Source organism: Phodopus roborovskii, unplaced genomic scaffold (genome assembly GCF_943737965.1).
Source record: "Phodopus roborovskii unplaced genomic scaffold, PHOROB, whole genome shotgun sequence".
NCBI lineage: Eukaryota > Metazoa > Chordata > Mammalia > Rodentia > Cricetidae > Phodopus > Phodopus roborovskii.
Genome location: NW_026126418.1, coordinates 27984234 through 28011654, shown reverse-complemented (window position 1 = coordinate 28011654; position 27421 = coordinate 27984234). Strand labels below are relative to the sequence as shown.

Sequence of the window (27421 nt, the reverse complement as noted above, 5' to 3'; positions counted from 1 at the left end):
TGTGGTGTTGGTCACTGAGCCTTATCCTCCCCCCCTTTTTTGTAACTAAGTCTTACTATGTACACTAGGCTGATTTAACACATACAGAGACTCACCTGTCTCCACCTATGAAAGCCGGCATTAAAGGGCAGTGCCATCATGGCTGGCCAAGTGTAAGTTAAGAATCATTCTTAAACCACTGAACTCCATCCCAGCTTCCAGATATTAATTTTCTTACACTTGATCTGTCTATTACTATGTTGGTGGTAGATGCACTGACTTGAAACTCACTACTGGCAATCCTTTGAGGATCCAAATGCAATTAAATGATGTAATCTGCATCAGTAAACTGAACTTTTCAGAATGGTTCATTATCACTGAGACTAAGTAAATGAAAGGTCCTAATTCAAAAGAAGCATAATTGTTTGGGGGAAAAAAGTAGTCAAGCATGTGCAGGGATGTTCCTGTATATAATTTAAGAAGAAATGTCACCCTACAAATACCTTTGCATCATTAAGAAAAGTTTCCAGGGGATGAGGAACAGATGGTTATGTATGTATATACCTTCAACAGGGGGTGTCTCTTTTCTACCAATGGTAATGGTTGCCTTCTCTTCATAGATTGTCTCCTCAGGGGTTTCTTCAACTTAAAAACAGTATAAAGCATTAGGCTATATTCAGAATAGAATACTGCAGCTGCTAAGTTACATCCCATAACACATTATTCAGCTATCTCAAGACACCAACAGGTCAACACATGAGACAGGCAACACATAAATATATAAGATCCACCAACTAAGACAAAATGTTGAAGCTGGTGTCATCTTCCCAAGATATAAAGAGCAGCAGCATGTACCTGGGGCAGGTGGTGCTTCTGGCTCTTCAGGCATAGGAACAGACACTTTCTTTTCTGGGGTAATTTTCTTGGGTGTTTCAGGCACTTTAAAGACATTAATCATGTTTATAGTAAGAACTTAGAAGATGAACAAGATTCTTCCAAAGGCTGGCAAAGAGCACAGTGTAGATTGATGGGGCCTCCTTCTTAGAAGATGTCATGAGAAAGATGGCTTCTGAGTCTTAGTAGCCTTTGGGCCATTCTAGTTATATGAGAGTGTTTCCTCAGCCTTCCTTATTTATTTGCATCTTCATGTAATGACATATAAGAAAATAATTGCTCTAGTGTGTTTGGGTAACCAGTCCTGGAAATGTGATTCTTTTTTAATGCAAATGACCTCAGAATCGACATCTCTAACCTTGACCTCCTAATATACATTCCTTATTTCTATGCCTGAAAAATAAAGAGAATGTTCCCCATTTCTTTCTAGTAACAGCCCAGAATCCAAAGAATTATTCTCTTGGCCACTTAATCTCAACTCCTACAAGGATCCTGTTCTCTTAGTGCAATGAGAAGTTATCTTTCTATAGTCCAAACCCAATCATTTATATTCTTCAAAACCTTTGAAGCCTCCTGTAAAATACCCCTCTCTATAGATTTAGTGTTATCTTTCAAGACGTTTTATAAATCCGCACCCAAATTACACTGTCTATCTGGGAATCCTTGAACTTTTAGACCCTTTTGCCTTTGTATCTTTCAATATACCCCTTTTCTTAATTCCTGTATGGAAAAATACTATCAAAATTAAAAGCATGTCTTCTTTATAGCTCTCTATGATGTGTCTACCTGGATCTTTGTTGGTCTCTGCTTCTGTCACTCACTGTACTCTGTTTGGAAATGTTAGTACATATACAGTTGTCCCAATCTTTCTATTCTCCAACCTCATTGAAGTTACTTGAAGATGGGAGCATGTTTTGTATGTTCTAAAACAGTATCTTCTTAATAGTAATATTCAACCAAATATGTTGAATGGAGCTGTTTTTCTACTCCCTGTAACCACATAATATATCAACACAAGGAGCAGCTGCTGTCTTCTTTTCTCTTTTTTGATGTTATCGTTTCCCCCCTTTCTCTATGAAATGTGACTTGACCTGAGCTCACTCTGTTTTTGCTCTAAGAGTTATTGTCAATTGCTTAGTAGTTGGAGGGCCATGCTTCTTCCAGGCAGATACCTTTTTCTGGCAGAACTTCTGGTTTTTTGGTCACAGGCATAGGTTCTTTCTTGACTGGAACAAGTTTCTTTGGCACCTCGGGAACTTTGAAGATATTAGTTTTGTTTTAGAAAGATAATTTGAGAAAATTTCAAGAGTGAAAATATAATTAATGGAGCAGCATTAGAATTAATGGAAACAAATGAGGGGAATTTTGCCCCTGATTGTCATAAGTAGAAGAACATTTATATTGCAGTCCACTTTTAGAATACGCTTTAAGGAAATGACATCAGTAGTGATGTAAGTACCTTTAGCTGCTGGTGCTTCTGGCTTCTCAACAACTGGAGCCTTCTTTGCTGGCACAACTTTCTTTGGCACCTCAGGTTCTTTAAAGATATTAGTAACATTTAATATAAAGTGTAAGATACTTGCATTAACTACAAGTCTGTACAACATTGTAACATATAGATGACAACTAACAGTCACAGTACAGCACAATACACAACAAAGAAATGGATTTTAGATAGCATAGAAATTATGTAAACTTTTTTTTTTTTTAAACACAAGTACCTTTAGGAGGTGGAGCTTCTGGTTTTTTGATGACAGGGAATTTCTTCTCTGGGACAACCTTCTTGGGTTCTTCAGGCACTTGAAGAATAGGAATTTCATTTAGAAACAAGTATTTGGAAGCACAAATCAAGTAACACACACATTTTAAAAAGTACATTTTTGTTAAGTAATTATAAAATTTTGTAAGTTTGCGAGAGAAAATTTTTTTTTCTTGTCATTGTTTTGGTTTGACCAGCAGTGGCAAATTTCAGGCAGAAGATGCTGTCTTACAGCATGTTATACACCTAAGAGCCAAGCGACCACATGTTCCTGTCTACGCAACAGACCCTTACTGGTACCTGCTGCAGGTGGAGGTGGGCCTTCAGCTTCCTCCTCTTCCACAACAGGGGCTGGCTCCTCTGCCTCCTCAGCAGCAACCTCTTCAGGTTCTTCATATGCTTTAAAGATATTGGTCAATTGTATTTCAGTATTCGAGGCAAATTCTGTGGTGCCCAGACACCCAAACCATAGCAATCTCGACTTCTCCCCTTGCTGTGTTGATTTATGTGAATATGAAATCTATTCAAGTTGCCTGACTTCCATGTGTACTGATCTGAATGTTTGGGAAAGCTCTTGCTTTTTAAGGACAATCAAAACCATCAATGTCCCATGTCATTTCTCATGTACATTAGAGAAGCTCTGCTCAAGACAGATCACAATGACTGTGACCTAAGATCTGTGTAGCTACCGCTGACTGGCAATGTGAGGATAATGATTTGGATAATGAAAAGCAAGAACAATAAATCGCCAACGGAAAGAAAGAAAAGGAGTCAAGATAAGAAGATAAATAAAGCCTGTGTTATATATAGTCATAAATGGCAGCTTACTAATAGCCTAATATGTACCTTCTGGGGGAGGAGACTCTGCTTTCTCAGGAACAGGAATGGCAGGTTTCTCTTCAATGACAGCTTTCTTTGGCACCTCTGGCACTTTAAAAGATAATAGTTTTACTTTTGGGTAGACGAGAAGTACATGACATGCCTTCTCAACTTCACATTATTCTCTAATAACTGAGAGATTGACCCAAGAACAAAATTGGCAAGGTCAGTACCTGTCCTTGGATCTTCATCTAGCAGGCATAAAGAAGGATATTAAGAATTACAAAATGATGAAAACTCTTCAATGTTTGTGAACAAAGGCAGTCATCTTTTTAATTTCTTTTGAAGTGGTAATGTTTTTAAAATATTTTTTCAAACTCTAAATTCCCAGAAACACTTTTACAGGTGTGACTATGAGAAGACTGACAAAGACTGTGACATTGAATGACTGTGGGGACCAAGACTGAGTACCTTGCTGAAGGCTGTGGTTAGTAACATGTACCTTTGGTTGGTGGGACTTCTGGCTTTTTAGGAACAGCTACTTTCTTCTCTGGGACAACTTCTTTTGGAACTTCTGGTGCTTTAAAGATATTAGTATTTTAACATTGTGAACAATTGGCACTGACCACCGGTCACATTCACACAGGACAAAACACTGTTTAAGACCTGGAGACCATTCCCGCCTCCATCCAATAACCCGCCTCCACATGTACCTTTAGCAGGTGGGGCTTCTGGCTTTTTGGGAGCCACTTTCTTTTCAGGGACAGCTTCCTTGGGCACCTCAGGCACTTTAATAAAAGATATTAGTAGGTTTTAACTGTAGTTTTAATGATGTGGAATCATTTAAGAACAATAGTGGATGACATTTCAGAGTTATACACCAGTCTGCAGGAAGTTAACAGCAGCGAAAATACCTTTCGCTGGTGGTGGTTCAGGTTTCTTGGCAATAGCAGGGGCAGGGGCCACTTTCTTCTCAGGGACAGGCTTCTTAGGTGGAGGTGTCACTAAAGATAGGAGAGTTTATGCTTTAGAAGCAGCAAAGACAAATCCAAGAAAGCTAGCCCAACCAGCCCACACTGTGAGGGCCAGAGGACCAGAGGGTAAAGGCAGATACAGCACAGCAGTTGACTTGCCAAGTACCTTTTGGGGGCGGGGCAGGCACAGGTTCTTCTACAGCCTCCTCTAAAGGTTCTTCTGGAGCAATCTCCTCTGCAGGTTCCTCATACACTTTAAATGACAGTAGCCCTTTTTAGTGATTGATTGACTGGGATACATGACACATTTAACAAAAAAGATTTTCACAACACAAAGACATTTAATCTTTTAAAAGATAATAGTTTGTCTTCATTATTACCTTCTGGGGGAGGACTTTCTGGCTGAGGGGCAATGGCTTCAGGAATCTTCTTTTGGGGAACGGCTACTTTCGGCACCGCAGGCACTTCAAAGATATTAGTATTTTCATGATTAGACAGGGTAAACAGAAATAGAGACTACCAAGATCTGTGACATGGGGGTGACTACCTTCAGTGGGTGGGGCTTCAGGCTTTTTAGGAGGGGCTTCTGGCACTTTCTTCTCAGGAACAACTTCCTTGGGTGCCTCTGGCACTTAAAAGAGATTAGTGAATACAATTAAGACATGTGCTGACACCAGAACAAAAATATTTTCAAGAGTAGAAGATCTTTGTATTAGGAAGCCTGTGGCCAGTGACAAGTACCTTTGGCAGGTGGGGTTTCTGGCTTTTTAGGAGGGGCTGCTGGCACTTTCTTCTCAGGAATAACTTCCTTGGGTGCCTCTGACACTTAAAAGAGATTAGTGAATACATTTAAGACCTATTAGGACACCAGGACAAAAACATTTTCAAGATTAGAAGAGCTTGGTCTTAGGAAGCCTGTGGCCGGTGACAAGTACCTTTGGCAGGTGGGACTTCTGGCTTTTTAGGAGGGGCTGCTGGCACTTTCTTCTTGAGAACAACTTCCTTGGGTGCCTCTGGCACTTAAAAGAGATTAGTGAATACATTTAAGACCTACTAGGACACAGGACAAAAACATTTTCAAGAGTAGAAGAGCTTGGTCTTAGGAAGCCTGTGGCCGGTGACAAGTACCTTTGGCAGGTGGGACTTCCGGCTTTTTCGGGGGCACCACAGACACTTTCTTCTCAGGAACAACTTCTTTGGGGGCCTCAGGTACTTCAAAGAGATTAGTGCAAATTCACTTAGGGCTTGGCAGAGTAGTAGGATGAATATTTTTAAGAGTGCAAGACTTAGGTCTCATGAACCCTAAAGTTAGTGAGAATACCTTTGGCAGGTGGAACTTCTGGCTTTTTCGGGGGCACCAGGGACACTTTCTCTTCAGGGAGGACCTCTTCTGGTGCCTCCTCAGGCACTTAAAAGAGATTAGTGAAACTACATTAGGATTTCTGACAAGTAGGATGGAGAACAAAGAGATAGATGTGGAACCTCTGGCTAGTGGCAAGTACCTGTGACAGGTGGAGCTGCTGGCTTTTTAGGAGGCACCAGGGACACTTTCTTTTCAGGGATGACCTCCTTGGGCACCTCAGGCACTTCAAAGGGATGAGTGAAATCATACTTTAGGTGACCAAAGACCACATTTATTTTTCAAGAGCAAAAGAATTACAATTATAGCTTCTGAAACTTGGGACACTAACAAGTACCTGTGACAGGCAGGGATTCTGGCTTCCAAGGGGGTATCACTATTTTCTTTTCAGGGACAATTTCTGGCTCTTAAACGAGATTGGTAGTTTTTCTTTTATGTAGGGCAATGAGGTAAATGGACTAGAAATGTTTTAAAGAATAGAAAGCATTCATTCTGAAGAATGAAATATGACTTAAAAATACCTGTGGCAGGTGGGGTTTCAAATTTCTGGGGTGGGGCCATGGGAGCTTTCTTTTCTGGGACAATTGCTTGATGGGCTTCAGACACTTGAAAGACAGTAGGAGTTATGAACTGACGTTATGAATAGGCAACGAACTAAAGCTTTTCTAGAGTAAATGGGTTATTCCTTCTGAAGAAGGTCTGGGTAAAATGTACCTGTGACAGGTGGGGCTTCTGGCTTCTTAGGAGGAGCTATTGTTTTTTTCTTTTCAGGGAAAATTTCTTGGACTTCAGGCACTTGAAAGATATCAGTAGTTTTATACTTAGGTTAATGAGGAACAATAGTCTACATTTGTTTCCAAGAATGGAAGAGAGATTTCTTCTGCAGACTAGTTGACATGTACCTGTGGCAGGTGGTGATTCTGGCTTCTTAGGAGGTACTGTTGTTTTTTTCTTTTCAGGGGAAATTTCTTGAATTTCAGGCACTTGAAAGATATTAGTAGTTTTACCACTTAGGTTGGTGAAGACAATGGTCTACATATGTTTTCAAGCATACAAGAGATTTCTTCTGCAGACTATTTGACATGTACCTGTGGCAGGTGGGGCTTCTGGCTTCTTAGGAGGTACTGTTGGTTTTTTCTTTTCAGGGACAATTTCTTGAATTTCAGGTTCTTAAAAGATATTAGTAGTTTTACACTTAGATTAATAAAGAACAATTGTCTACATTTCTTTCAAGAATGGAAGAGAGATTTCTTCTGAAGGTTAGTTTAGTTGACATGTACCTGTGGCAGGTGGTGGTTCTGGCTTCTTAGGAGGTACTGTTGTTTTTTTCTTTTCAGGGACAATTTCTTGGACATCAGGCACTTGAAAGATATTAGTAGTTTTACACTTAGGTTAGTGAAGACAATGGTCTACATATGTTTTCAAGCATAGAAGAGAGATTTCTTCTGAAGGTTAATTTAGTTGACATGTACCTGTGGCAGGTAGTGGTTCTGGCTTCTTAGGAGGTGTTATTGGTTTTTTCTTTTCAGGGACAATTTCTTGGACATCAGGCACTTGAAAGATATTAGTAATTTTATACTTAGTTTAGTGAAGACAACGGTCTACATATGTTTTCAAGCATAGAAGAGAGATTTCTTCTGAAGGTTAGTTTAGTTGACATGTACCTGTGGCAGGTGGTGGTTCTGGCTTCTTAGGAGGTACTGTTGTTTTTTTCTTTTCAGGGACAATTTCTTGGACATCAGGCACTTGAAAGATATTAGTAGTTTTACACTTAGGTTAGTGAAGACAATGGTCTACATATGTTTTCAAGCATAGAAGAGAGATTTCTTCTGAAGGTTAATTTAGTTGACATGTACCTGTGGCAGGTAGTGGTTCTGGCTTCTTAGGAGGTGTTATTGGTTTTTTCTTTTCAGGGACAATTTCTTGGACATCAGGCACTTGAAAGATATTAGTAATTTTATACTTAGTTTAGTGAAGACAATGGTCTACATATGTTTTCAAGCATAGAAGAGAGATTTCTTCTGAAGGTTAGTTTAGTTGACATGTACCTGTGGCAGGTGGTGGTTCTGGCTTCTTAGGAGGTGTTATTGGTTTTTTCCTTTCAGGGACAATTTCTTGGACGTCTGGCACTTGAAAGATATTAGTAGTTTTACACTTAGGTTAGTGAAGACAATGGTCTACATATGTTTTCAACCATAGAAAAGAGATCTCTTCTAAGAAGGTCTGGGTGGTGGGTGACGAGTACCTGTGACAGGTGCTGCTTCTGACTTTTTAGGAGCTGCTGCTGGTCTTTTCTTTTCAGGGACAATTTCTTGCACTTCTTGCACTTAAAAGATAGTAGTTTTATATTTAATGAGCAGCAATGTGCCACCTTTACTTTCAGGAATGGGAGAGAGATTTCTTCTAAGGAGATCTAGCTGACAGCTACCTGGGACAGGTGTAGCTTCTGGCTTTTTAGGAGATGTCACTGGTCTTCTCTTTTCAGGGAAGATGTCTTGAATTTCAGGCACTTAAAAGATATTAGTAGTTTTATCACTTAGGCTAGTGAAGACAAGAGTCTACATTTGTTTTCAGGAATGGGAGGAAAACCTCTCCAAAGTATAATTCATCTGACATGTACCTGGGACAGAAGTGGCATCTGCCCTTTTGGGCAGTTCCTTGGGAAGTTTTTCTTCTGGGATAACTTCTCCAGGGGCATCAGACACTTAAAAGACATTAGTGGTTTTAGAAATTATGAATTATGAAGGCACATTTTCTAAGAATATGAGGGTGACAAGGTATTATTTTATCTAGGGTGTGGGGGGAGCAGTAAAATACCTGTTGCAGGTGGGACCTGACGTTTTTTGGGCACAGGCAATTTCTTTTCAGGGACAACATCTTTAGAATCTTCGGGAACTTAGAAGATATTAGTGGTGTTTAGTTAGAACTATGAAGGGCATACTAGTGATATGCTTATTCAAGTTAACACAGTTAACGAAACTGGTGGACAGACACTTGAACACACTTTTCCCAGCCCAATACAGTTGCTCAACATGTGAGGACACATACCTTTGGCAGGTGGAACTTCTGGTTTCTTGGGAGGAGCCACTGGAATTTTCTTTTCAGGAGTGACTTCCTTTGGTACTTCAGGCACTTGAAAGACAATTTGTAATTTGTGTTTAGAAAAGGCTAAATCAATTGATGTCTATAGCATATAATTATATAAGACATGTTGGATAGTTACTGGCATTTTTACTTACCTTACCTTTATGTACTAATACATTTATATAGTACTTTACATACAAACATATGTGTAAAGCTTTGGTTAAAATAGATATTTATCTCCCTCTTAGTATATTTTGACTGTACCTTCTGGGGGAGGACTTTCTGGCTGAGGGGGAATGGCTTCAGGAATCTTCTTTTGGGGAACGGCTACTTTCGGCACCTCAGGCACTTCAAAGATATTAGTATTTTCATGATTAGACAGGGTAAACAGAAATAGAGTCTACCAAGATCGGTGACATGGGGGTGACTACCTTCAGTGGGTGGGGCTTCAGGCTTTTTAGGAGGGGCTGCTGGCACTCTCTTCTTGAGGACAACTTCCTTGGGTGCCTCTGGCACTTGAGAGAGAGAGAGTAAAATTATCCTTAGGACCAGTGATGGCCACTAGGATGGACTTTTCAAGAGAGGAAGACTTGGATGCTATGATACTTAGATCAAGAGCAAGTACCTTTGGCAGGTGGGACTTCTGGCTTTTTAGGAGGGGCTCCTGGCACTTTCTTCTCAGGAATAACTTCCTTGGGTGCCTCTGGCACTTAAAAGAGATTAGTGAATACATTTAAGACCTACTAGGACACAGGACAAAAACATTTTCAAGAGTAGAAGAGCTTGGTCTTAGGAAGCCTGTGGCCGGTGACAAGTACCTTTGGCAGGTGGGACTTCCGGCTTTTTCGGGGGCACCACAGACACTTTCTTCTCAGGAACAACTTCTTTGGGGGCCTCAGGTACTTCAAAGAGATTAGTGCAAGTTCACTTAGGGCTTGGCAGAGTAGTAGGATGAATATTTTTAAGAGTGCAAGACTTAGGTCTCATGAACCCCAAAGTTAGTGAGAATACCTTTGGCAGGTGGAACTTCTGGCTTTTTCGGGGGCACCAGGGACACTTTCTCTTCAGGGAGGACCTCTTCTGGTGCCTCCTCAGGCACTTAAAAGAGATTAGTGAAACTACATTAGGATTTCTGACAAGTAGGATGGAGAACAAAGAGATAGATGTGGAACCTCTGGCTAGTGGCAAGTACCTGTGACAGGTGGAGCTGCTGGCTTTTTAGGAGGCACCAGGGACACTTTCTTTTCAGGGATGACCTCCTTGGGCACCTCAGGCACTTCAAAGAAATCAATGAGATTATGTCTAAGAGTCATGAAGACCAATGGAATGGATATGCTCAAGAGTGGAAGACAGATCTGAGGAAGCCTTAGGTCAGTGGCCAGTACCTGGGACAGGTGGGGCCTCAGGCTTTTCAGGTTGTTCCACAAGCACTTTCCTTTCCAAGACAACCTCTTTAGGAGTCCCGGGCACTTCAAAGAGATTAGTATATTTTATAGGTAGAAAGTACAAAGACCAGTAGACACACAGAACATTATTTAAAAAAAAAATAAATGAACTTTCTTTTCTCCTCTTGAACCTAGTCAGGGCTAACAAGTATTTCTAATGGGTGCCACCTTAGACTTGGAATTAGTGACTTTCTTTTGTGGGACCACTTCAGATTCTTTGAAGACATTTAGTCAGTGTACACTGAGTCAAAGCAATGCTCACAAGTCTTGCTGTCTTCCCCTTCGCCCTCCCATAGAAAGAGATGGTCAAGCATGTACCTTTCACAGGTACAACTTCAGGCACTTGGGGAGGGTGCACTTTCTTTTTGGCCACAACTTCTCTGGACGCTTCAGGCACTTTAAAGATATTAATACTTGGAAATTTAGGAGCCAAAGGAATCACCCAACATAGAAAACACATATAGACAGCAGAAGACATCTCCCCCCTGTTTACACTTCCAGCCGCATATACCTTCATCTGAAGGAGGCTCAGGCTTTTTGCGAGAAATCCGAAGTGTTTTCTTTTCAAGAGTGGCTTCTTCGTAAGTGTCCAGCACTTCAAGAAATTAGTGTTTTTCATTCAGTGTTGTGAAAAATCATCAGCAAGAAGAAAGTATGTTCAAAAACTACTAAGCCTGTGGGCTTGGCAACTTGTACCTGTAACTGAGGGGGCTTCTCTGGTTTTTGAAGGGACTCTCTTGGCAGCATCAACTTCAGGAGGGGCTTCAGGTTCTTAAAAGATATTAATATTCCATGTTTCAGAGTTAAAATGATTAATATGAGCAGTAGCCACAGTGAAATAGCTTGTAGCGTTTTAGAAATTATTTCTCTTCCTATTCTCCCTCCCCTACCAATAAAGTAGTATACAGGGACTTGTGTGGTTCTTAAGAAGTCATTGTATAGGATTGCCAGTCTTCTACTTCCTACATTCAACAACAGGGAGAAAAACTATCTGCACTGAATGTGTACATATGTCATTGTCAGCAGTTCCCAAACAACACAATATGAGACTATTTATACACTATTTACATTCTATTAGGCCATAAGTGATTTGCAGGTGCTCAAAAGGGATTGCCAACATTACTTTGGTTATATGCAAACTTGATCTTGTTTTATGTAAGGAACTTGAGCACCCACAAATTTTGGCATCTGCATGGGGTAAGGGTATCCTGAAATTCCCCATGGAAACTGAAACAAAATTTTATTTTTCAGGCAAATGCTTTTGTCATGGGATTTTTGTCTTAGCAAAATGGCCACAAATACTTTCCAGATGGAACACACTGGAACTTCAGGTGACTTAAAAGATATTAGTATATTTACATCTAAGAGTTAGGAAAAGTATTAGAAAGACAAGTTTTAAGAGTTGAGGGAAGATAATTTCTTCTTTCATTTATGTTCATCTGTGACATGTACCTTGGACGAGTCGCGTTTCTGGCTCCACAGGTGTATCTTCAAAGGTGTCCATTTTGGGAGGCGTTTCTTCCATAGCTTCTGGTGCTTTGAAGATATTAGTAGTAGAGCCAGAGGTTAGAAGGGTTAGTAGGAACATTAATCTCATAAAGTGAACCAAAGTGATTTCTGAGGAGGTGTGGACTCCTGAGGAGAGGAACTATGTCTTGTCCCTTCTATTTACTACTTCCCAGCTCCCTACCACCTACTCAAAAGTGACATTGAGTGGACAAGCAAAAAGATTCTAGACAGAAAAAAAAGTCAAATTATTTTGATATTTCTTAAATTATAGAATATCATGTTATATTTTTAACATGAAGATGTTGTGACCCTGAAAACTTTTTAAACTTCCTGAATTTTGATTTATCTAAAAATAAAGTGGAAAAAAACAATGCTCAAAAAATACAGGCCATTGGAGGGGCAAGCAAGTATTCAGTAGAGAATACCATTAGAGAATTCAGTAGAGAACTAGAATGAATTAGCTTTGGCTATAAGATGGTATTACAGGTAAATCAACTTCACATCAAGTTATGATTTTCTATAGACATTCAAATCTTACTTGAAGTCAGTTTTATGTTCATATGCTTGTTTTGTGCATGAGTTTAGTAGGAAAGCATTAATTCCAAGAAATTACTGTCATGTGGTACATGACTAATTGAGAACCTGTCACCTTATGTCACTAATCACTGCTTCAGCGGGGTGTGTGTTAAGCTAGCTCAATCCAGTTATAGAGTTGTACCTGTCATAAAGGTTTCCTGGTGTTTTTAGCTAGTCTGGCTTTTATTATTATTATTTTAAAGTAATAGCCATTTTCCATTAAAGAACATGCTCTAAGTCATATTTGAACATCAAACATTTCATGTGTTCTCTGCAGTTCTTATAGATAAACTATAAATTCTTTCATATGTGTGAGTTTAAGGTGCCTTCTAAATGGTTTGCTGTACATATTTGGTTGGTTAAGTATATCCTTTGGGGATCCATTTCTTTGGCAACCACTGGGGTTTTGGAGAGATTAGTATGTTCACAGATGTTATCCACAACTACAGTTGAGGTAAGTAACTTGATTTTCTCGTGGCTTGTACCTGTTGGCAGCAGCATTTTTCTTCTTTTGGTTGCAGAGGTTTGTTTCTCTGGAAGCACATCTTTGATGATTTCAAGATCTTTAAAGATATTAGTTTTTAAGAAAATATAATTGAGAAAAGGCAAAAAGCAATGGCATGGTGCACAAAGAAAGCTAGGTATAAAACAAACTAAGATAGAATTTTTATTTTCTTCCTAAAAGTCAGTCTTTGTACACTGTGAGGCTGGCTCTTGACTTGTTTGGGGCAAGTCAAGACAGTTTCTTGTCTTGGGCATTTTTGAAAGATGCTTTAAAGATATTAGTATTTGGGAGGTTGGGACAACACACGTAAAACACTGAACACGTGACCAACACAAGATGAGAGATTTCCATGTTTAGAGGCTCATGACAAGAATGTGTACCTTTAGCTTGGGGAGGTTCAGGAATTTCAAGAACAGCCTCACGTGACTTCAGCTCTGGAAACTCTTCTCGGGTTATATCAGGTTCTTTAAAGATATTAGTAAGTTTATAATTAGAAATAAAGAACCCCAGTGAATTATATAGCATGCAGTTTGGGAATCTTAAAGCTAAAGGTAATCATCTATATTTTGAAGCAGTTGAAATATACCTTTAAGTGCCAGGGTTTCCCTCTTTTTACGAATGGTCACAAATGTTTTCTCTTCTGTAACAACTGTTTGAGGTGGTGCAGGTGCTTAAAAGATATGAGTACAGTTGTATTATGACTTGTGAAGAAAAGTATTATGTTTCTGAAGAGAGCCCCCAGATAAATTCCATTCATATGGAGTTGGTGGTGCTAGATACCTTTTGCCACTTTGAGTCTTGCCTTCTGAGGATGCGTCACATGCTCTTCTTCTATGACCGTTTCCTCAGATGCTTCATAAACTTTAAAGATATTAGTATGAATGTAACTACAAGTATTTCAGGATAGATGGAAGACAGTATTAAGAAATACATGACACATTGCATACATTCATCACCCCAATTCACTGTGGTACACAGACACAAATTAGCAATAAGCATGAATTGAGTAGAAATGAGCCTCTTTCCCAGTTTTAGGATGAAGGATGCTCAGAATTTCTTCATGATTATGATAACAAAATTGAGGAATTTACCAGACAGGGATCATATAATTTTTTTTTCATTTTACTTGAGGAAAGCTATTGGTAATGTCATATTGGTGTCATTTTTAATTCATGTGATGTTGAGTTGAATATGGAAAATCCACTCTCTATATTTAACCTACTGGAGCCATGTATCCTTTCCATTTCTATGCAATACCTATTTATATTTTAAAATCAAATTTAATTTATGGCATCATAGTATAGTATATATATGAAAACAATTTAGAGATTAGAAGCCAAAAAGAAAAGATATGAGGCTACAGCTCAGTGGTAGAATACTTGAAGGGGAATGAAAGTGATGAAATATCTGGAGAAAAAGAAGTTTATGAAGAGAATAAATGATTTCTCCAGCCTTTAGATAGGAATGCTATCTGATATCAATAACCAGTTTTAAGGGTAGGACAGGTGGCAGGAAGTAATCATATACATTAATCCCAAACTACTGTAAGATAAATATTAATCATTAGTTTTCTAAATTGAAAATAAAATGAAAGATTATATTGACTGTTAGCATTTTTACAATTCCTCAGAACACTTCACTATTTAAGTTCTCTTACTACTAATTTAGGAAAGAAAAAAGGCCTTTCTAATTCTCGTAGGTATTTAGTGGTCTTTTAAATTTGTAATCATTTGTGCAACATTGTCCAAATGAATTTATTTATTATCATGAAGAGTTAAACAATAATATTGAACTATTTTGATTTTTACAAAATCCAATTATGATTATTATGGAGTTAAATTAGGTTTTCTCATGGTCTGAGAAATACAAATTGCTTCAAGGTGAAGAGATGTTTGTATACAGAACAGGTTAGAAAATTCAACAGGACAAATGACTTTCCTAATGCTGGATAATGTTATAAGCATAGGATAGATTAGCTCTTAAATCGATGAAGAAAAGTAACTTCTCTAAGTCTAATGGACATTCAGATGACTTAATTTTAGTCAACATTTTTAGCATGCATGGCTTTTATATGATATTAGTATATTTGCATTTTAAACAGAGTGGATTCAGAACACAGATGAAAATAAAGAACAGCCACCAGCTTGTCTGCACTCACTGTATATCTCTGTGTCTTCAGGAAGGACAATGGGTAATTTTTCTTCTTGAATAATTTTCTTAGGCACATCAGGCACTTTAAAGATATTAGTGTACTAATTACTATTAATAACATGTATAGGATATTAAGAATATAAAAATTTAAATCACAAAGATTTGATTTCACTCTACATTACCAGAGTCATTGTACATTGGGGTTAGCATCAATGTGTACCTTTAGGTGGTGGAACTTCAGGCTTTTTAGGAACAGCTTCACGGACTTTTTCTTCTGGAGCGATTTTCTTTGGTACTTCATGTGCTTTAAAGATATTTATTTGTCTTATTTTCAAGATTGTCAACATAAAGTATAAAATATCAAGAGTAAAAGGGAGGGATCAATTAAAGTAGGATGTCCAAAATATTAAGTCAATGCACTCTATCTCTCAACTGCCTTGTTGATGACTCTTATTAGAGACACCTCATTCTTGGGGGGGGGTCAGTAGTATTTTCTCTTGTTATTTAGCACTTATTTCTCATGCCATGAGGCAGAGATTCCAATGTCAACTCCATAGGGAAGAAAAGCTGAGGTACCAATGTTGTTTAATTGCTGAATAGTAAGAAGGCCAAAATAAGAAAGACCTTTAGGCCTTGAATGTTTTTAGAGGATAGTCAAAAAGGAAAGTTTGTAGGATGGTATATAAACTGCACTTTCTGTCATTTGCAGCCATCTTGTTGTCCTTGGGAAAAGTGGTCTTTCTCTCCCTTGTGGAAAGTGATTCATAGAGATCTGCTGCTGGTGGGAAACAGCAAGTACCTTTAAGTGGTGGAGCCTTGGGTTCTTCAGGAACACGGACTTTTTCTTCAACCACCATTTTCTTGGTCTCCTCAGGCACTTTAAAGACAACAGGGATAATTTCCTTTATTTTGAAACACTCAAAGGCATCTTCAAGGCAGAATGTAAGAGATACATAATGAAAGCTGAACAGAGCCACATTATAAAACAGAGACATTGTTTTAGCACACACAAGACAGCACTTACAGAGCTGACTTTTCACAAGTATTATCACAAAAGCCCACGGAACTCCCTGAGTTAGAGCAACAAAAACTTGACATGAGCAACTGGTAATGCATCGGCTGCTCTTTCTTCTCGTTCTGGCAGGATAACAGCAACTTTCTCTTTGGTGGTAGCTTTCTTATATACTCCTTGACTTTAAAGATATAACCTCAAATTATGCATTACTGTAAAGAGGCTGGTGGAAATGAATAAAGGAGGGGCACTGCCACATATACATGATGTACTTATAACTAACAGCTTAATGCTATTAATAACAAATAGGTAAATGGAGGTCTAGCAATAAGAATATTAGTAACACATAAGTAAAGAGCACCAAAGAATGCCCAAGTTTATACTTTAGTCAGTAGGTGTTTGGGTTTGACGTTTTAGGATAATAAGTACATCTATGTTTGTAGACCTGTCTTTGGGTTTTGTTCACTTTAAATATATTAATTATTTTGACATTCACCGAACACAAAACACAGAAGCAAAACGACAAATGGAACACAAACTTGTAAAGCAACCAAGGAGCAACTGACCAGTTATGTGAGTATTGTTGTGCCATGAAATACCTTTAGCTGGTGGCTCTTTTCGAGGAACAACTTTGAAGGGTGGTTTTTTTGGAGGGATGACCTTCTCAGATACCTCAGGTCCTTCAAAGATATCAGTGTTTTACTTTAGAATAGGCTCATTAGATACTATGAAGCACTACTTACATTAAAGTTGTACAATGAGGGCTTATAAGAGTTTATATTGTTTTGAATTTATACTATGCCTGCTTCAAGGAAGTTATGAGTCTATAAAGTATACAATTAATTGCTATATAAAACTACATACATCATTTTATTATATACACATCTATTTATGCATGGTCTGTAGTAGCACTGTAGACTATGTATGTACACTATGTTTTATCCTTAGAATATATTAGAATTTGGGTACCATGACCAATGCTTCATTTACTTAAATGGCAAAACTTACAATAAATAATTACTAGTGCATAGGTAATTCTAATGCCAATTGCTCTGATGAGAATATGAATTCCTCAGTGAACTGAGAAGTGTACCTATTATGTTGGTACCTGTGATAATCATGTAATGCTTGCTAGACTATAGAAAGAATTCACATATTCATACAGTGATGTATGGAACATGGAGCTATGTTAGTTTCCAATGTTAATTCTCATGTCTGTGAAAATTAACTACTCTGTGTGGTTAATCTCCACACCTTATCAGCTTCTGAATTGAACAGTTTAAATTCATGCTTAAAATAGTTCATGGGACTAATGGTCTGAACTGAACATGCATGGTACTTTGAAAACAAAGTTGGTAAGAGAAAGACAAAACAAGCTGCATTCTCTGCAGAATCCCCTATACCTTTTTTAGGTGGAATTTTGGGCTTTTCATGTACTTCCACTTCTTCAGCCTCTAAAAACTCAATGACCCTGTGGACTTCTTCAACTTTGTGTTCTTCTTGGAACCTGCGTGCTTCCACCCTAATGAATTCCTCCACCTCGTGGAACTCTTCTTCTTCGAAGTACTCCTTGACCTCGTGGAATTCTTCTTCTTCAAAGGCCTCTTCTACTTTTGCTTCCACGAGTTCTAGCTCTATGCTTTCTTGGACTATCTCCTCTTGCTGGTAGGCAACTGATATTTTTTCTTCAAAGATAGCTCTCCCTGAAAGAGCATCTACTTTAAGAGATTTAAGGTGTAAGAAAAATGACTAAAAGAAGACTTCCATGAAAGGACAAGAAGAGCAAAGACTTTTCTAAAAATACCTTTAGTAGGGGGAACAGCTTCCTTTTTGGGCACAGGGACTTTCTTTTCTGGGATTTTCTTTTCTGGAACTTTCTTTTCTGGGACTTTCTTTTCCAGAACTTTCTTTGGTACTTCGGGCACTTTAAAGACAGAGTTTTATAGTTATAATATTTAAGACCACCAAGAGTAAGCTTGGACATTGGACATCAAAAATAAGACACATGGACATGAAACATGGACCGTTTAATGAAGAATGGCCAAAAGAGTTTGGGTTTAAAAGAGAAAGTGTACCTTTGGCTGGGGGTTCCTCTTTTCTCCGGACTGGAGCAGGAGCTTTCTCTTCAGGAATTTTCTTTGGCACTTTAAAGATATTAGGTGCCTTAGTTAGATGACAATGCTCAATAACACATCAGAAACAAGTTAAATCATCAATGCATTGAAGAAGTTGAGCTGTGCTATTGGATGACTATTTTACAGGCAATAGGGATACTACCCCAAAAGTCACTTGTGCTATCTATATTCTTATCTATATCCTTGCCCACTAACAAGCTTCAGTATTTTTAAAACAGCAGATGTACCAACACTGGACTTAATTTTACTATTTTTAATTTGATTAAAAAAATTCTTTTACACCCTGATTATCATCCTAAATGAGCCTAGATAATATGGATGCTGACCCAGACCTTAGGAACTGCTGAACACTATTTCACTTGCTGAGAAGCCTGTTGTAGTGATTGCTATACCATAATTGCTAAAGATGTTGTCTGGAACATTGATTGAACTAAGAGGCAATGGAAAAGGATGATTTTATAACTTCAAATTTCCGCATTAAAGTATGATAAAATGACTTGAGGATTTTTAAAGTTATTATCCAATTATCTGAATAGATTATCTTCTGTCTAAAATAATATATATAGAGAATAATATTATAATAATGAAATTTTATTATATAATGGAATGAAGTCTAAGAATACAGTGAGGATAGAAAGGATTAATTGTTATTTTCTTGAATATAGAGAGGTCATGATAAGGCATCAAAATTTCCAGCTATGTAAAGTTAGAGACTTCTAAAATAATCCACATGGTGTCCACACATGGATATATTGCTTACCATTTGATACTATAGGAAATGATGAATGATATTTTTACTTGTCATTAGTTAGTTTGCTATGACAATTACTTCAAGGAAGAATTGCAAGAAGCCAAAGTGTTTTTTTAAGAAAGAAGATCACTGGGGTAGATAGGGGTTACAGAATTCACTGGGGTTTGCTATACCTTTAGTGGGGGGCGCCTCTGGTTTCTTAGGGACAGGAGTGGGCACTGCAGGCACTTCCTTCTTAACCACTTCAGGTGCTTAAAAGATATTTATGGACACAGTGAAAAAAAATCACATGCAATGCACAAAACAACACCCAATTATCAAAATATAAAGAAAACAACACAAAACATTGGCTTACTTTAGGAAGATATTAGCAACCTAAACAATAATACCACCCACAGGGCAGGACTCTTAGAGACCCTAAGATTAACCATGACAACAACTATGCAAAGATTGTAAAGTACTCAATAATGACTTCAGAACTTCTCAAAAGCAACTGCTTTCACCCTACAAACAGCTTGTTGTTCAGCATTCAAACTGAAAGCAGAATTGAGGATTGTACTCTAGGAGGAAGGATTCAAGTGTAATATCAGAAACAAAACAAAACAATTTCCCTCACTTATAGTCAGAGCAGCTAAGGAGGAAGAATTAGGGAAAGGACAGGGCAACAAGGTTTCAGCTACTGGGAATGACTACTCTTCAGGCCTCATTGGTATGATACAAGAAAAGTACATGGCTGACGATTAGGTTTTGACAGCTCAGAGTTTTGAAACAGCAAGGATTTGGAATGTATAACCCATGAAAGTGGCTATACCTCTAGGGGGCACCACCACCTCCTCTTCCTCCTCCACCACCTCCTCTTCCTCCTCCACCACCTCCTCTTCCTCCTCCACCACCTCCTCTTCCTCTACACTAGGTGGTTCTTCTGGGATCTCTTCTGGAGTGAGTTCTTCAGCTTCCTCATACACTTGAAACAGATTATTTTTAAGTTATTTTTTTTAAAGTCTTTTGAATGTTAGATTAAACTTATTGACAAACCACTCAGCCTTCTAAATGGTTATGAACACTCACTAATCTGGAAAAAAAACCTGCCGAGTCTTTAAAATATGTTAGGCCCATTCTGATATTAGAAGGGGTAAGGACCCTAGAGGATTTAATTGGGATTATTATTGTTTAGTGAGGTGGAAAGATATTTTAGAGTCAAGCGATTACTTAGGATTAGAAGAGTCTGATTTTCTTCACCAGTTACTCAGGTTTATCTGAGATTGTTCTGGAAAAGCTTATTTCATCACTACTACTGAAGACATTAGGTGACACAGTTCCCATGGTGTTTACACAAAAAGACAAAACACTGACATTTCACAGGATTAGTGAATGAGAGAGGAATAAAGAAGTTAGTGGGTCTATTTCAATTTTTCAATGAAATATGTCACAAATAAACAGGCTAAAACATGCAAGAATGAAAATCAACTGGAATTGAGTTGACATGCCCAATTCCTTCTAGGCAAGTATTACATTCTGTTAGAGCTAGAAAGTCTATTTTTTCTTGACTGAAATGTACATTATCTCCTCCAAATAGGAGATGATGATAAGACAAGGATGCTTAGAAATGCTGCTTTCTTAGGAAGTCATCTACCTTCAGCTGGAGGAACTTCCTCTTCTTTAGGGGGTACGATCCGTCTTTCTTCCACCTTCTTAGGTACCTCAGGAACTTAAAAGACATTTATTGTTTTAGGCACTTAAAACCCAAGAGCTAAAAAAGATACTTAAAGACCAAATTGACATTTTTAACCCAAGAAGTTAAACAGCACAGCACACAGAAGGAGACACAGTTAGTTAAGAAGCAAATGAAGAGGCTTGTGACATCATGAGACCATCTTCTGTGGCTTGATTCTCTCCTTTTTTGTAAAGGAAGAATTGCAAGTACTTGGTCACTCCTGGCTCTTTAAAGATGTATAACATTTGTCATTTTAATTTTCAGAAATAACATAAGAGGCAAAAAAATAATATACTCACACAATGGATAGAACACCGACATGAGCACAACAGAGGCACAGTGACAAATGTCAGCGACAGACTACAGAATGCAAACATATATGCTGAACATCCTATGTAGATGACTCTTCAGGTCAACAATGGTATAGCCGATGATCATGTACCTTTGGCAGGAGGAGCCACTGCTTTCTTAAGGCTGGGAGGAGTCAACTTCTTTTCTGGTTCAGGTTTCTTAGGCACCACAGGAACTTTAAAGATATTTTGAAATTTCAGTCTCACAAACACAAGGATAATGTGCACAATGATAACAGAAGTTACATTCACAAATGCCAAATGGGGCATTTTAACTTGGTGTGTGAAGGAAAGAAGGTCTGATGTGCTTGGGAATGCAAGAACATCAGAAGTGATATACCTTTGGTGGGAGGAGCCTCCTCTTTCTTGGGAACAACTACTTTCTTCTCTGGTGCTTTCTTCTTGATCTCAGGCACTTTAAAGATACCATTTCATGATAAGAATGCATTTTTGAAGAACGAGAGAGAAACCAAGAAGTTTATACACACAGGGAGATAGCCATGCAACATTCACTCAGAAGAGGGATGGAAAGCAAGCTGTAGCCTATCAGGAGATAACTGGGATTTTCAGGGCGAGGGATCAGCAAATGGCTGCTTATCTGAGGCCAGATGATGTAATTTCATTGACTTGAAATTTCACTAAGAACTTAGTTAATAATTATCTGAAAATATCATGTGACTACACAGCTCAGTAGAAACATTACACTTATTTAAAATTTCACCACTATGGCTTTTTTTGGGAGATATTATTGCACTTTAAGGTATGTATATACTTCCTAGGTACTGCACCTGATCTATGAATTTAAATATTACATTTCTCATTCAATGATATAGCAATATACCTTCTATTATTTTTTTAGTTTTACAATAATATTAGAGCCCACTGGTATTTGTTAATTATCTCTCTTTTATGAAAGAGCAAACTAAGGCTCAGATTGGCTAGATGACTCTTTCAGAGAAGAACAGCAAAGTTCAAAATCAAGGTTAAAATAAAAACTTGTTGTGCTTCCTTCCACTTATATATCTGTTATGAAAGATATATAAACTATTACTCAATGTTTTGACATAAATAGTCAGTGGCTTGACATAAACTATTACTCAGTGTTTTGATGAATACATGATTTTTTTCTTTTCAACCTGGTATCTCAAAGGCCCTCATCACAAATGAGTGAAGGATGAAATTTATCAACATGAATTTATGTATTTTTAGGTAAAATTTTTCTTATAAATAATTTAGATGTTCAGAAAATCTATATGAAACTGTATGGCTTAATAAAATTATAGCAAGTAAAATAGACATTTTGTAGTATTATGATAGTTCTACCTTTAATCTTTCATGTAAAAAAATACTATATGAAAACATCTAATAGAAAGAAATGGCTATCAGTGTCCTGGTCAGTTTTAGAAGTAAATTTGGCTGTCCATTTCATACGTGTATTTTTTTTTCTGAGATTCATCTGATAAAGCTACAGTAAGGGCTGTGTGTTCACTGATAGAGCTAAGATACAGGCCTTGTGATCACTCTGGGAGGGTATACCTTTGGGAGGTGGTGAAGGCTCCACTTTTTTAGGAACAGAAACAGGGACTTTCTTCTCAGGTACAGTTTTCTTTGGCACTTAAAAACATTTCATTTAAAGACATTAAGAACCACATACAATATCGGATTTATAAGACATACGAGGATAGGACCACAAACAAACATTAAATAGAATTAAGACATGCAGATAATTTACAATGGACATAGAAAGAAGGTTGTGGTAGATAAGATGAAGGCGTGACTAGGATGTTTTCTAAGGCTATGATGACAATCTAGTAAAGTATCATACATAACATTCAAGATGACTGTAAAATGGGAAGGCAGAAGTCAACATAAAAAGGTCTTGATTCCAAGAACTTCTGTACCTGGTGCAGGTCTTGGCACCTTAGGTTTAATTTCTGGAAGAGCTTCCTCTTCCTTGGGTAGAATTTCCTCTTTCTCAGGTGGAACTTCCTCTTCCTCAGGTAGAACTTCTTCTTCCCCAGGTAGAACTTCTTCTTCCTCTGGTAGAACTTCCTCTTCCTCTGGTGGAACTTCCTCTTCCTCAGGTAGAACTTCCTCTTCTTCTGGAGGAATTTCCTCTTCAGGAGAAATCTCTTCCTCAAATGGAGCTTCTTCTTCCCGAGGTAGAGCCACAGGAACTGAGACAACTTCCCGTTTCTTTGGCACTTTAAAGATATTTATTCAATCATACAGACTCCATGTTTATGTAAAATATTCATGATTGAAGATAACATGAAAGCACATATTCTTTGATCACATACACAGTGTCACTCAAGTATGATTAGTGAGGCTGAAGAACACTCATTACACCCCTTTTGTGACCTGGTGCTACCCAAGATTAATGTACCTTTAGGGGGTGGAGCTTCCATTTTTTTCAGAACAGCTGGTGGTTTCTTTTCTTCTGGGATGGTCTTCTTGGGTACCTCTGGCACTTAAAAGATACCATTTGTCTTTAAGAATGTGTCCCTTGACAGTGTTTTATAGCCACAGATATGATAATCTCACAAATGTAAACAATTTCACAAATGTAGTTAGTACAGGGACATTTTCCTATGAGTGAATACTAATGTGAGATCTCTCCCCTTATATATAAATGATGAAATAGTAAGTACCTTTTGCAGGTGGCGCCTCTACTTTCTTAGCGGCAGGTGCTGGCACCTTCTTCTCAGGCACAGGCTTCTTGGGCACTTCTGGCACTTTAAAGAAATGATTTAGGGAAAGTTTTTATACAATACAAAAAATGTTGACTCCAAGTATAGTCTGGAAAAGATTAAGATAAGGCAATAAAACCATACCAAAGCAACCCCAAGCAACATTTCATTTAAAACCAAAAGTCTGCGTTTGTAAAGAGATGATATTAAAGTGGTGTTTAATATCACCTAAATAACATATTATCAAACCAATTGTACGTTTTATTCTCCTACACATCTAAAATCAAGTGCCCTGTAAGTTCATATACCTTTGGCTGGAGGTGCTTCCACTTTTTTGGAAACAGGTGCCGGTGGTTTTTCCTCTGGTACAGGCTTCTTGGGCACTTCCGGAACTTAAAAGATAGTAAATAGGGTCAATGTCACATAGTCCCCAATCACAGAGGAGTCTAGTGATTTAGGGACAATTGAATTATCACAGATGTGTCAACAATTTCACTTAAACTAATAACAACCACAAAACAAGATGTTAGACATGCAGGAGAGTTACAATAAAAACCACCAAATAAACACAGACCTGTGACAAGACAGCACAAAAGGCTTGGTAGTCGGTGTTGGCCATTTTAATAGTGTGAGTTCATTTTTCACTAAGATGTCTCCACTGAAGAAGGCGCAAGTATTAAGCAGAAGCATGCTTCAATGGCCACATTCAGAGATGAATATATGGCAATTAGCTTCTGTGACCAGAGTGGTTCTTGTTCTGGTGCTAATGTCATTAGCATTGCTATGGAGCAGGGATGTCTATGGCTCACCCCAAGTTATACTACATAGGTAGATGGCTGCAGTAAGAGCTGTACCTTTGGCAGGTGGAGCCTTCTCCTTTTTAGGAACAGGCACAGGAACTTTTTCCTCTGGTTTCTTGGGAATCTCAGGCACTTTAAAGGCATTGTTTATAGTTAAGTTCTGACCATGAGGAACAACATCCACATAAAGCATATGTAATGTTTTAGCAGCACACACGGGTTGTTGTAGCCAGAAGAGGTAACTGTCTGAAGACAGATGCAATCTATGTGCATAGCATATGAGTGGTGTATACCTTTTTCTGGTGGCACTTCCTTCTTTTTGGGAACAGGAACAGGTTTTTTCTGTTCTGGAACAGGTTTCTTGGGTACCTCAGGCACTTTAAAGATAGCAATAAGATTTGCAAACATCGTAGAAGATACAAAATGTGAAAAGCACTCACAAGTATCACACCTCAGCATCTCAACCCATCAACACATCAACAACCCTCCCTCCAGAATCTGACTAAGCCAGACACCCAAACTCCAATTTTCTGTTTCCTTTCTATTTGTAGGAGCCCTCATCTACCTTTGACTTCTTCTGCGACTGTGAGCTCCTCCTCTTCATGAAGGTACTCTCCCTCTTCACGGATGTATTCCTCTTCACGGACATCCTCCTCTTCATGAACATACTCCTCTTCATGGATGTATTCCTCTTCATGGATGTATTCTTCTTCATGGATGTACTCCTCTTCATGAACATACTCCTCCTCTTCCTCTACAATGTATTCTTCATGGGTTTCCACTTCCTCTTTATAGGCAACAACCTCTTCTGCTTTTCGTGTTTTAGGCACCCCTGGCACTTTATAAAGATAGTATCCTTAAGTCGGACATTTTCCAAATTGCTCAATAAAATAAGGACACTGTAAGAGTACAGACCCACTTATAACAAAAGAAAAGGGTAAGCTTTATCTTTCCCACAGAATAACTTCATGCATGCACTCCTGGAGTGATTGAAAACATGAATTCGCCAGCAACAAGATGACCAGCACACTAGAACGAGCAATATTAGGTACCTCTAACAGCTGCTGCCATTTCCTTTTTAGGAGCAGGTACTTTTGCCTCTGGGACAACTCTCTTGGGCTTCAGGGGCACTTGAAATATGAAGTATAAGGGAGTTTTAGAGTCAGAAACAGGCCGTTTTAACCATTTCTAGCTTTCTTGCACTTTAAACAGAATAATTTTGAACTCTCTAATAAAATATGTTTTTTTTTTTTTTTTGTTGTTGTTTTGTTTTGTTTTGGTGGAAAGGATTCTGAATCTTGCAGCAAAGTAAACCCACAGAAGTACTCAGGCGAGCTTGCAGTAGTAGAGCTCTATTGGAAATGATGTTTTTCTTATATGCTTCTGCTTACAGGAGACTTCCTAAAATGGCCAAATTTACTTCTGGATTAACATGCGTTGTAAGATTGCAAGGAAGTTGCTTATTTTAAACAAAGAAAACCTGGATGTTGGCTTTTCAAAAAGTTCTTCAAAATGATTTTAGAATAAATAGTTACCAATTTTCAGTGAATAATACCATGTTATATCAATTTGACTATATTAGCTATGTGCTAAATGGCCACTGCATTTACATAAAAGTTTTCTATTTGATAATGTTATAGTTATGGGGCAATGAGCCCCTATATACAAGGCTGTAGACACGTTGTGAAATAATCTTAGAGGTAACACTGGAGACAGCTAACACGAGACAGGCAAAAGGCCTGGGAAGAGGTGGTTATACCTTTGGCAGCTGGTTCAGTCACCTGCTGCTTTTCACGTTTGGTAATTGAAATTTGTATTTTTTCTTCAACAACTTTCTTTGGTTCTTCGGGAGCTTTAAAGATATTAATTATGGAAGAATATTACAATGAATTTCATGAATATCATAGAATATAAACATCAACAAAGCACAAAGACTTGGCACATAAGAAATGGAACCAGACAATATACTCAGTAACAGCAAAGACTTGCAGACACTGTGGTGAGCCTAGGTCGACATGGTTACAGAACAGAGGTGACAATATTGCTTGGGACAGTTACTGCTCTATCATGTACCTTTGGGTGGTAGAGGTTTGAGTTTCTTTTGAATAAGCAGGGGAGCTTTTTCTTCAGGAACAGCTTTCTTCAGCACTTTAAAAGACCAATAGTAAGAGATTTACAAACCAGAGCTTGATGTTTGAGTGTGAGAACACATTATTAAGAAATATAACACACAACATAACAACACACAATTTATACACATCCACTTCAATGCATGTCCACAGTGGACAGACAGAGAAAACAAGAAGTTCTGTAACTGGTAATGTTCTCACTCTACCTTTTGGTGGTGGGGCCTTAGGTTTGGCAGGCACTGGCTCTTGGGCAGGTTTTGCTGGAATAGGCTTCTTGGGTTCTTTAAAAGCACATACAAAGTATTTACTGTTAGACTGTAGGGCACATTTCAAAAATAATCCTTAAATGCAATCAATTAATTGGAGTAATGGATCTTTTATGTTCACAGTATAATCACGATCTCTAGAATTAGAGGTCCAAATAGAACAGGCTGTGAGATACTAAGCAAGCTTATGTTTCCTTTCCTCATTGCCATTCACTTCAATTAGGCCACGAGAACTACCAGAAATTCCCATTTTCTTTCAGATAGGCAATTTGTGACTCAGACTTTTCTATCTGAGCCACTGGTGTTTAATACCATCAGCGAAAGTGTGCAGAATCATCTCAAAGAAACAAAGGAAAACCTGAAGACGTGAAATGATATGGATCCAATGGATTCATTTCAAATTTCTGGTCATAATGTGTGTGTGTGTGTGTGTGTGTGTGTGTGTGTGTGTGCGTGCGTGTATGTGTGTGTGTATTAATGATTTTACAGTGGCTAGAATCAGAGCTATATGTGCACACA

The 27421-nt window shown here is 38.1% G+C and overlaps 1 protein-coding gene across 1 annotated transcript in view; it reads right to left on the bottom strand.

Annotated features, from left to right (window-relative positions):
- Ttn (titin) overlaps nucleotides 1-27421 on the bottom strand; it is a 271496-nt gene that overhangs the window by 120212 nt on the left and 123863 nt on the right. The window contains exons 134-169 of the mRNA XM_051184409.1: nucleotides 26843-26917; nucleotides 26581-26655; nucleotides 26267-26359; nucleotides 25560-25637; nucleotides 25187-25345; nucleotides 24801-24896; nucleotides 24562-24639; nucleotides 24016-24099; nucleotides 23669-23752; nucleotides 23404-23487; nucleotides 22919-23221; nucleotides 21358-21432; nucleotides 21110-21193; nucleotides 20587-20661; nucleotides 19847-19917; nucleotides 19765-19783; nucleotides 19127-19204; nucleotides 18143-18211; nucleotides 17872-17955; nucleotides 17471-17770; nucleotides 16667-16747; nucleotides 15855-15932; nucleotides 10633-10656; nucleotides 9688-9753; nucleotides 9495-9578; nucleotides 9134-9217; nucleotides 8834-8917; nucleotides 5554-5637; nucleotides 4806-4889; nucleotides 4592-4678; nucleotides 4366-4455; nucleotides 4165-4239; nucleotides 3954-4031; nucleotides 3479-3562; nucleotides 2933-3031; nucleotides 2595-2672 (exon numbers count right to left, since the gene is read on the bottom strand). Of these exons, the coding sequence (XP_051040366.1) occupies nucleotides 2595-2672; nucleotides 2933-3031; nucleotides 3479-3562; nucleotides 3954-4031; nucleotides 4165-4239; nucleotides 4366-4455; nucleotides 4592-4678; nucleotides 4806-4889; nucleotides 5554-5637; nucleotides 8834-8917; nucleotides 9134-9217; nucleotides 9495-9578; nucleotides 9688-9753; nucleotides 10633-10656; nucleotides 15855-15932; nucleotides 16667-16747; nucleotides 17471-17770; nucleotides 17872-17955; nucleotides 18143-18211; nucleotides 19127-19204; nucleotides 19765-19783; nucleotides 19847-19917; nucleotides 20587-20661; nucleotides 21110-21193; nucleotides 21358-21432; nucleotides 22919-23221; nucleotides 23404-23487; nucleotides 23669-23752; nucleotides 24016-24099; nucleotides 24562-24639; nucleotides 24801-24896; nucleotides 25187-25345; nucleotides 25560-25637; nucleotides 26267-26359; nucleotides 26581-26655; nucleotides 26843-26917 (3324 nt within the window). The remainder of the gene's footprint in view (nucleotides 1-2594; nucleotides 2673-2932; nucleotides 3032-3478; nucleotides 3563-3953; nucleotides 4032-4164; nucleotides 4240-4365; nucleotides 4456-4591; nucleotides 4679-4805; nucleotides 4890-5553; nucleotides 5638-8833; nucleotides 8918-9133; nucleotides 9218-9494; nucleotides 9579-9687; nucleotides 9754-10632; nucleotides 10657-15854; nucleotides 15933-16666; nucleotides 16748-17470; nucleotides 17771-17871; nucleotides 17956-18142; nucleotides 18212-19126; nucleotides 19205-19764; nucleotides 19784-19846; nucleotides 19918-20586; nucleotides 20662-21109; nucleotides 21194-21357; nucleotides 21433-22918; nucleotides 23222-23403; nucleotides 23488-23668; nucleotides 23753-24015; nucleotides 24100-24561; nucleotides 24640-24800; nucleotides 24897-25186; nucleotides 25346-25559; nucleotides 25638-26266; nucleotides 26360-26580; nucleotides 26656-26842; nucleotides 26918-27421) is intronic.